The sequence below is a fragment of the Ammodytes marinus genome (genome assembly GCF_949987685.1).
Source record: "Ammodytes marinus genome assembly, chromosome: 2".
NCBI classification, from domain to species: domain Eukaryota; kingdom Metazoa; phylum Chordata; class Actinopteri; order Uranoscopiformes; family Ammodytidae; genus Ammodytes; species Ammodytes marinus.
In genome coordinates, this window is record NC_137231.1 from 20109248 (window position 1) to 20119704 (window position 10457).

Consider the following 10457-nt stretch of genomic DNA (forward strand, 5'->3'; position numbering starts at 1 on the left):
TGTGTGTGTGTGTGTGTGTGTGTGTGTGTGTGTGTGTGTGTGACAATGACCAAATGTGTAAAAAAACAAAACATTTAATCCATTAATTATTGCCTCCCAACTGCTGTAGCCTACCCCCTTTTATGCAACTATAACTTCCCAACTGATCATGAATTCTCTAGTTCGGTCACAACCTGAGAAAAACAAACTGGAATGGTCTGGAAGTATGTGTGAAAATGTTCACAAGCTTGTGTAGGGAACGGAACAGGAAAGATAGATAGAGTGAGAGAGAGAGAGAGAGAGAGAGAGAGAGAGAGAGAGAGAGAGAGAGCCAGAGAGTATATGAACAGTATTTGCAGGGGAACTCAAGCAAATCACTTCAGAGACATTTATTTTTATCAAAAAGGACTGGGAGCAACAATGTATGCTCCAGGCACCATTAACACTAGAGCACATTTTCTATATCAAAGCGTATTATGGATTTGATGATAATGTAGTTTAATCAATTCCATGTCCTGCACAAATGAGCTGTACAAAAAAAAGTGGCTGTAGCCAGTAAATGGCCCCAAACTTTTCTTTGGGCGGTCACATGAGAGAATTTTTTCTGGATTGTATTACATCCTTATATTTTATTAAATGGAATGTGGCAGAAAAATATAACCAGCAGACAGAAACCAGGCTGATTTGTTAAACAATTTACATTTTTACTCCTCCCGCTGATCTACTTCCTTTTTTTCCGAGCCCATACATATTCCACCTTCATGCGAAATGAGTATGTAAAATAGAGCAATTACTCAAGCTATCAATATGTACAGAATCATTTGAAAATCCTTTTATCCACTGTAGTTCCGATCCAACACCGTCAGCTACAGAAAGTACATGTAATATAAATCTTTAGTGTCTGCGGCACACAATTCTAACCTCTCGAGTAGCCTCAGAGGTTCATTGTCATAATTTTTAATATCACTCCGTCTGTACAGTAGCACAGATCATTCCAACCACTCATCATTGCCCCTCTGACAGCTACGTCTTTAAAGGGTATGGTAATATTCAACTGGGGCCTGGGCTGATGGAAGTGAATATGTATTTCAGATTTAGCTGTCGTGAAGCACGCAGGAAATCATTTCATCTGGATGAGGGAGGTCAGGACAGGACAGCTCTCATTTTACCACTGACACTTTCTTTAAATGGGAAATGGATGCATTTATATTGTGCTTAACAATTGCCCCTCTCTCTCTTACACACACACGCACACGCACTCACACACACACACACAAGCACGCACGCACATGCACACACACACACACACACACACACACACCATGCCATTCATACCGAAGCTGTTTTTCTATTGGGAATTCAAAAATAGGAGAAGCCAATAAAGAGTACTGGTATGTTTCACTGCTTGTTAGATTTACTTGGCCGTGTCATTTGGATACTGTTGTACTTTTTATTTCTGTTTTACACTCTTGCATGCTTCAATTTGTGGATGCAACATATGTAGTTGGAAGATAAAGTTATATCAGCACGCTTATTTTACAATTCAACCAGGTAATTTCAACAATAATGGCTTTGATCGTTTCTGTCAACAATTACTTTGACAAAATTATTGTTTGGGTTCTTCACATTATATCTAAATCCAGGCTCTACTCTGTACAACTCACACTGATGCTGTGTACTGTGTTGTGTAATCACAGAGGCACTCAAATTTAAATATTTCCACGGTAGGTTACACATTTCATCGACTGACAATAGGAATCTGTTCCAATTTCAGCTCAAGTTTAATAAAACCAAAACAAGTTATTGGCCTATTAAAGCAGATACAAGGATGATAACAGAGCTTCCTCTTTGGATGTTTTTTTTATTTAAAAATTATTTAATGTAACTAATGATGATAATGACTAAACACCAAGCACACACAAGGTGAGATAACTAGCCATGTCTGGGATTACGGCAACTGCATTTTGCATGAAAGGGGAACTCACTGGTTCCATCTCCTGGACAGAAACAAACACACAGGAGATGATGAAGAGACTGAAGGAAAACTGCAAAAGGAGAGAAACCAAAGAACTTGCAGGTGCAGCCATAACAGAGAAAATACACATAAATGCACATTAAACCAGCCTATCTATCTCATCTTTCAAATAATAACTTAATAGAGTAATACCGTTTTTAAAGCTTTAGAGTAAGACTTATACTGGGTAGATTTCATTGCTTCATCCAGATTAAAAAACAACATTGTTACCATTTAAGTAGTTAAAAGAAAAATCTGAAAATTGTGTCGTTCAATGAAGAAAAGAGCCTGTCATCAAAAATGTGAAATCATTTGTTGAATGGTGTTGTTGAAATACATTTTTTTCCTTCTCACCACACTACAAAGATAATTAAAAAATTACAACAAATTTATTTCAGTCTTTGTATTTGTCCTTTTGGGCACATTCCCATTATGATGTCAAGTTGATGTCATGTTAGTACCACATTGCATAATGTACATATGTCATTAAAATCAATTGCATTTTTACCGTACTGCATTCATTCTTAGTCTGTAGATCGCTCTATTTAGACGATAGATAAATAAAGAGATTACTCAGGTATATGACACTGACAGGCTGTTTCATTCTGAAAATGTGTAACACATTGATGATAACAGTGTTAAACAGTGTCCACTAGTGGCAGCATTCAAGTCCTACATGCACATGTGTGTGAGTGTGAGCGGTCAGCACATCTGGAGGTTCTGCGTTTTAAACTCGGTTTATAATCTGCTTTATAAATTACTGAGAGTGATTCCACAAATTAAAGCAGACATTTAGGTTTCAAACAGCCATCTGGCGGGGCCATAATGTCACACACTTTACAAAAACTGGAGACAAACACGGAGTAAACAGGTTATTTGCTCAAACATCATAAACAGTTATTGACCACGGTGTAACATTTCTGAGCCAAGAACCAGCAGTTCAGCTGAGCAGACAGACAACATCCTTTTCTCAGAGCTCCCGGAAACTTTCACCCCGAGGCTCCAGCAGCACCAGCGTACATATGGTGTGGATTACTTTCTAAAGGACCACTGTGGCTCCCCAAGGAGGTCATTTTTAAACCATGTACACAATAATCTATCCAGCACCCAAATACATGATTGCACAGATAAAATCATAACAAAAGGGAAGTTCTTTCTTTTGTTCACAAAGAAACAATTCTTGACTATTTCGGTGGAACAAACTTAAGCATTAATGTATGTTGCTCTTTACATCCTGCAAAGTGCATGTCCTACTACGAGGAGAACCGTATAGGAGGGGGGAAAAGGCTAGAGATCAAAAGTTTTATCGTCTTCTTGTTTTTTCTTTGTAGCTTTCTGTTTTAACTGTTAATGTAATGCAGGTCAACATCAAGAACCATCAACTATCAAGTTATCAGAATGCACCCTAAAGGGGAACATGAATGTCTGCACCAAATTTCATTGAACACCATCCAGGTAGTTGTTGCGATATTTGCGGACCGACTGACCGACATTGGCATCCGTAGAACCTTCCCTCAAGCTCAGCTCCAAAAATAGTACATCGTCTCCTCACGATCAAAACAAGTGTAAATGTAGAAAACAGGACTGCAGGACACATTATTTCAGATCTCTCCCGCTCTCCCCGTCTGTGTGGAGAGTCAGGATATTCTTTTTTTCTGCTAATTACTACACCGGCAGAGTTGACCCACATCACAAGTCCATTCCAAGCCTCAACTCCTCCCTCTAAATAAGTCATTCTGGGGCTGCAGTTTCATGTTGGCCGATAATAACGGGTGAAGTGACCCACACAATTGGCCCATTACATGTGACTCAAACTGAGCCCCAAAGATGTCTGACACATTCAATTGCAGACCAGCCCCCGATTAGCCCTCGTGCCTTGCAAGAAGGGGAGACGGACATCTGTTTGGTGTATTTGCTGCTTGCGAGGGTGTAATTGCTTGAGGATGATGTATTTCCATACACTTAAGTGAGCGAGGTAGTGGAAAGGGAAGCTTCCTCTGAGCGATTACTAGCATAACTTCTAAAAGAACAAGCGGAAGTCAACTGTTATTCTGTATGATGTATACTTGGAACGTATAAGGATGTTCAAATGTTTTTTGCATGTTTTGTGTAGTCTAGATTACAATACAATGAGGCTAACATGTGTGCATGCACTGACATAAAAAATGAATCCCCATGAATCATTACACTTCACGTATGGTTAAACATTTGCATATACCGCACAAGGATACACAGCGTGCATTTCACGTCCACCTTGTACAAGTGGGGATATAATTATTACCTTGGAGGAAACAGCTATGTCCAAGAGCACAAACAGCTACATTTCACTTTATCTTTGACAGAGCTTGCTAGGGAAAAAAATGTGTGTTAACCAGAATGCGGTTACATTTAATCCACAATAAACATAGCAATATAGCAGAAATATTAAGGATATATTGCTGCTTCTGAAGAACAAATGTGACTTATTGTCGAACAACACAAAGTAGAGAACAGTGTGCACATATACAGGGAATCATTGTCTCTTAGAACTTGGCAACCAAAGTCATGGTGGACAAAATCAAAAAACACTTCATCCTGACGTCACATGTCAAATGTCTCTAAAATATTAGTGTCAATGTCAGATGTCAAATCTGGTTTAAATAAATCTGCTCGCTGGAACACTCTAATGCATGAATGATTGCATTGTTGATTGTCTCTGCTTTGGTCATCTCCATATAATTGAACAGGACCTTGTTCCACCGGGACTCAATCAACTACGAATATTGACTGAATCAAATAGGCCCATGTGGTATCCTAGATATATTCTGTTTGTTCTGCTTTGCCTCATCAAAAAGCCTTAAAACTTTACAGCTGTGTGAGTGCAGTTAGTTTCACTGTGGTAAGGAATGAAGTGAAATAAACAACTTTTAACTGCCTTTGGAAGGAGAGCACTCGACACATAAACTCCTCACATCACTTTGCTCTCCTCTTTGCTCTGGTTTCGACCATGGAACACAGTTTGGCCCACATCTCTGCCTTGTGATGTTCGCTAATAAAAGAAAATGTAAGAGAGTTGGAGATGCACAGCAACGTATTAACAAATGAGATGGATTTTACTTTTCAGTCTCACTGACATATTTTCACTGAAGTGTGGAGGAGGCAAGCCGGCCGCCACAGTGTGATAACAGAATGATTTCATCTCCAACGCTTCTTTTTGACATTCAGTATTACTGGTTGACAGAGGCCGTTGTTTAATTAGTTTAACAGGATCACTCACAAAACACATGTGCAGTAAGCTGATCCATGTACAGTGTGTTGTGTTTCCTAGCAACATGTCATATGTCATTAACCAAATCTCAAAAACATGAAATTAGTAGAAAATGTGTACATAATGCATGAGGAAATTCCACTGATTTCAACCCAATTTAACATGCCTTTAAAAGGCTCCTTAGCACCTTTTGAGCAAGTGGTTCTTGACATGTTGCCTAAAAGTTGTGCCAAAAGTGATCTTTAAAAAAAATAATAATAATTACATTCACGCCTTGAATTATGTAAAACTTTGTGGGTCCAAATAATTTTTTTAATTGGCTGAATTCCTCCAGTTAAACATTCAGTTCCTGTAATGGATATCAGCCCAAACCCCCTGTTTGATGTTAAAACATCATGTGCTCATCAAGTGCAAAGCAGCTCCATTTCATGCAAACCGTGGTTATAAGTAGTGACACAATCCGCAGAGTCTGTTTTCACTTTTTGATTGGAGACACAGCTCCCATCCAATTCCAACCAAACTTGAAAACCAGGATGGGGAAATCTGAAAGATTGTTAGTGTGATTTGGTAGAGTTCCCCTGCAAATACTGTTCATAAACTCTCTCTCTCTCTCTCTTTCTCTCTCTTTCTCTCTCTCTCTCTCTCTCTCTCTCTCTCTCTCTCTCTCTCTCTCTCTCTCTCTCTCTCTCTCTCTCTCTCTCTCTCTACCATCAGAATACACACACACAGACAAGCCTCTTTCATAACAAAGCTCCTCCTCACCATCATCAGCTCTGGAACCTGAAGTTGTGGACTTCAGGAATCCCTCTGTGCAGTCCGCATGGGTGGAGACAGGAAGGAGCTGAGGATGGACCGTCAGACGTCACCACCACTCCCCATCTCTCCTGTTAGTCCTCTCCGTCTCTCCTCACGGCTCTGTCTATATTGATAGTGAGTGTAGATTTGACAAGAGTCACTGCGTTGTGTGCGCACAGAATGAAAACTCGGGGGATGACGGACTGAAACACTAGGAGTAATTTTGCCCTTCAAGCGTGGTTGGCTCCGTCGGTTTGCAAACAACTTTTAAGGAGGAAAGTCTTGGCTCTGTGTTTTGCGCGTCTGCCTTTGGTTTCGTGCTTGCCTTGGATGTTGCGCCACGCTGCAAAGCTTTTGCCAGCTGGCAAGTGCAGGCAATACATCGATCTTCATCATTTTCAGTGGTGGGAAGCTGATGAGTGAGGCCCCACCTTTTCCTCTTAATAGGCTAAAACATCTTCAGTAGGCTATGCTGTTCATTGCGTTTGCCAGATGATTACCTGTTGATTTGGCATCGCGCCATGTCATTCTGTCGGACTAAAGTGGACAATGAAGTTATGGGATAGCCTGACCACTTGTTTGATCCTGCTGCTGGGCGCCGTGTACGCCGGCTCGCTGCCTCGTTCCACGTCCGCCAAGAGGAGAGGGCGCGCCGCCGAGACTCCCCTGGAGCTCCCGCCGGTTCAGATCCGCCTGTCTGTCAGTTCCCCGGGCGGCGCAGAGGGGGACAAGGCGCACTGGGAAGACGACACGCTGGCTAGAGGAGAAGAATGTAAGTGACCGTGGTTTTGTATGGAGTGATCAAAGTGCCAAAATAAAAAATAAACATCCTCGCAAGCCATTTTGCACAAAGTCTTCAGTCTTGAATTTGTATTATTAAATCGTGCTTGTTATCTCAGTCCACTAGAAAAATATTTAAATCGATTAAACTGCAAAACTTAAAACAAGTGGAACTGCCATATTTTTATCTCAGAAAAAATATAATGTTTTGACTGATTCTGATCAACTACTGAACAACTAATATTAATTGACACATAGCCTCAGAGTGCAAGGTCCAGTTATACATTGGCAATGATGACTCATTCTGGCCTCTAACAATTGGGCCTCTTTATACCTTTCTAACATTGTTCAACCCCCATAAAAACATGCTTATTGATCTTTGACAGTTACTAACAATATTCTTGTTAAGGTGATTTAATTAATGATTATTTTCTCAATTAATCAAATAATTGTTTGGTTTTTTGAATCGTGTTATGTAAATGTTTAACCACTTCCACAATTCCCTAAAAACCGCAAGGTTTTAATTAAAATATGTTTCGCGACCAACATTCTTAAACTTGATCATATTCAAAGGAAATATATAAAAAATATTGCTACAAAAATGTACTTCATCAATTCAACAACAATTGAATAATTGTGGTTTTACTTTTAATGCCACTATACTGTAGTCCTCTTGAACATATCTGGTTCATAAATAACTTGTACGAATCAGCTCAAATGGAATTCCTCTGCAGGAAAAAAAAGAAGTACCATTTCAACACACAATACTCCATCCATCTATCTAATACTGTAGCATGTTTTGAGTGAAACAATATGTCCTGTCCAAATATGAGACATCCATGTAAAGGGTGGCATTTTTTTTTTAATGTTTCAGACACCATGGAGGAGGCCTCTCCAAAGCAGTTTGAAGACATGGTGGACTTCATCAAAGTGACCATCAGTAGGATACGCCGCTCTTCCTCATCTACAGTTCCCTCGTCTACCTCCTCCACTACACCGACCAGAGAAAGCAGGACTCGACACAGGAGGGAGAGAAAGAAAGGAGTGAGCCAGCCAGGCGCTAGAGGAAGAGAAAAAGGAGGAGGAGGAGGAGAAAGAGGAGGTGGAGGAGCTAGAGGGCGTGAGACATCGGGAAGGAAGGTCAGGGGAGGAGGTAACGGACGACGTAATGGACGGGGACAGGGCTGTGTGCTCAAACAGATCCAGCTCAACGTGACGGACCTGAGCCTGGGCTACCGCTCCAGCGAGGAAATGATATTCAGGTACTGCTCCGGACCCTGTAGAAAGTCAGAGACCAACTATGACAAAATCCTTTACAACCTGCTTCACAACAGACGGCTTCCTCCCAGAGACACACCGCCTCAGGCCTGCTGCCGGCCCACGGCCTTCGACGATGACCTCTCCTTCCTGGACGACAACCTGGTCTACCACACCGTGAGGAAGCACTCTGCCAGGAAATGTGGTTGTGTATAATAGTAGGGAGTGGGAGCTGGTGTAAGGCCCTGTATAGAGTACATTCACCCCCACTAAAAGAAGTATGAAGTGGGGCGCTTTTTTACATTCTCACTGTGGAGAAACTCTCTGGCATTGTGAGCAGGTCTTGAGTCCATCAGTAAACAAGTGATTAAGGAGAGGAGGTGGTATCACCCTCCAAAGCAATGATTCCTATTCTTCCTCCCCTCCTTGGCTCAATCAAAACTATCCGCGATTTTCCTTTACAAACTCACAGTGCTAATGTGTTCAGTGTGGGTTTAAATGTTTCCATGGATACTCAACCTTAAGGACAAATCAGACACAATGGATGACTCACTCTTGTCTACTGTATGTCACACATGTTAAAGTAAAAGTTATACGCAAAATATAAATTGTATTTATGAAAGCTTGAATTTATTAACTTATTGATATTTATTTGTTTTTATAAAAGGGAATACATGTTATTTATTAACGTAATGTGATATCTCAGATTGTGCCAAAGGTTTAAATCAAACAAGTTCTGGATATTCTTCCATATAGCAGCAAACAAAAGGGCTGGGTTTACACTGCAAAAACTATTATTTACACTTCAGGATCTTATGTTAAAGGTACCCCATGGAGTTGTCTTGTTAATGTTATGTTTTTTTTTGTTTTTTTGTTTTTTTAAATAAAGCACAATGTGTTTTATTAAAGCTCACTACATTTCATTCTTCATAAACCATTTGCATTGCCAAATTAAAAAGTATATTCTTTAGTAGTCTTCTTTTTCTCTGCCTTTATTGCGATACTTCTTTGTTCATTACTGCCACCAATTGTCCATATATCAGGTCGGCAATCAGGCCACGCCCCCTTTGGGGGGAAAACATTGAACAGCGCTCCATCCACTTTGTATTGAAGGAGACCTGTCTTCTGCAAACAAACTTAATTAAAACGTAATCGAACATCCATTTAACAAGAAAACGTTACTTTCTTTAAAGCCACGACTCTTGTCTGTCCATACGAGCTGTTTTTGTGAAAAATTATTGAGTAATTTTCAATATTGAGGTGTTTTTTCCCGTCCGTGAGGGTTAGCCTATGGTTAGCCTACAGCAGAAGGCTAACATTAGCCTAGCATTCAGCATACATTAGTTAAGAGTTTTGTCTCGATATTGAAAATTACTCAATACTTTTTCACCAAAACAGCCCGTATAGACAGACAAGAGCCGTGGCTTTAAAGAAAGTAACGTGTATTTGTGAAAGGCATGTCGTATTACGTTTTTATTAAGTTTGTTTGCCGAATACGGGTGTCATTCAATACAAAGTGAATGGAGCGCTGTGTATTGTTTTCCCCCCAAAGGGGGCGTGGTCACGAGAGTTCCGTCCAGATGACGTATTGCCGACCTGATGTATCAACGGAATATTTGAATAATACACTGGCAGCATGAGGGTGTATCGTGTTCTATGTTCCTGCTGCCTACAAACAAAATGGGACCCATTGCTCTGTAGCGCTACTAGTGGTCAAAAACTCCACGTGGCACCTTTAAAGTTTTCGCGAAAAAGAAAACTGTCCTCAGTATCTTAAGGTGTCACTGCAGTGCATTGCTTTCTGTCTGTCTTTCTTTTGAATAAGATGAGAAAAGCTATATCAAAACATTTTATTTTCATAACTAGAAGATTATTCACTGCTATTAGCCTATCGTGTCTTACCCTCAGATGAATTTGCTGTGATAGAGAAACAAGATTTCCTCAATTTAGAAACATAAGTCCATCTTTATGTTTTTACTATAGTCACTTTTAACCCGTCTCATTTAATTGTTAATAAATGTATTCTACACAGTGTACAGTATTCTGTATCAAATTACTAAAACACAGCATATAGTGTATCAGTCCTTTGTGGACGATTTAAGCAACCAACAAGCCGTGCTGTCATTCATTGTCTACCTTAGCCTACGCTCATGAAAAAAACTTGGGTTTCAAAACATGAATGGTAACTGAAATCAATCATTGTATTCATGTAATTTTCTGTGTAAAAGAGGGAACGGAACAAAAGAGCAATATGGATGGACTTATCTATTGTCCCTATATCAAATGACAGGGTCTGGTATTAAACACATGGAGCATCCATACCCTAACAACAGTACAGTACCTATAGTATAAGAATAAAAGTAAATGGACGAGGAGGAGGGGTGT

At 40.1% G+C, this 10457-nt stretch overlaps 1 protein-coding gene across 1 annotated transcript; it reads left to right on the forward strand.

Moving 5' to 3' along the window:
- Window positions 1–6137: 6137 nt before the first annotated feature.
- gdnfb (glial cell derived neurotrophic factor b) lies at window positions 6138–8955 on the forward strand. Its single transcript, XM_080037368.1, has 2 exons — window positions 6138–6807; window positions 7690–8955. The coding sequence occupies exons 1-2, from the start codon at window positions 6585–6587 to the stop codon at window positions 8286–8288; spliced, it is 822 nt and encodes a 273-aa protein (XP_079893494.1). The 5' UTR covers window positions 6138–6584; the 3' UTR covers window positions 8289–8955.
- The last annotated feature ends 1502 nt before the right edge of the window (window positions 8956–10457 follow it).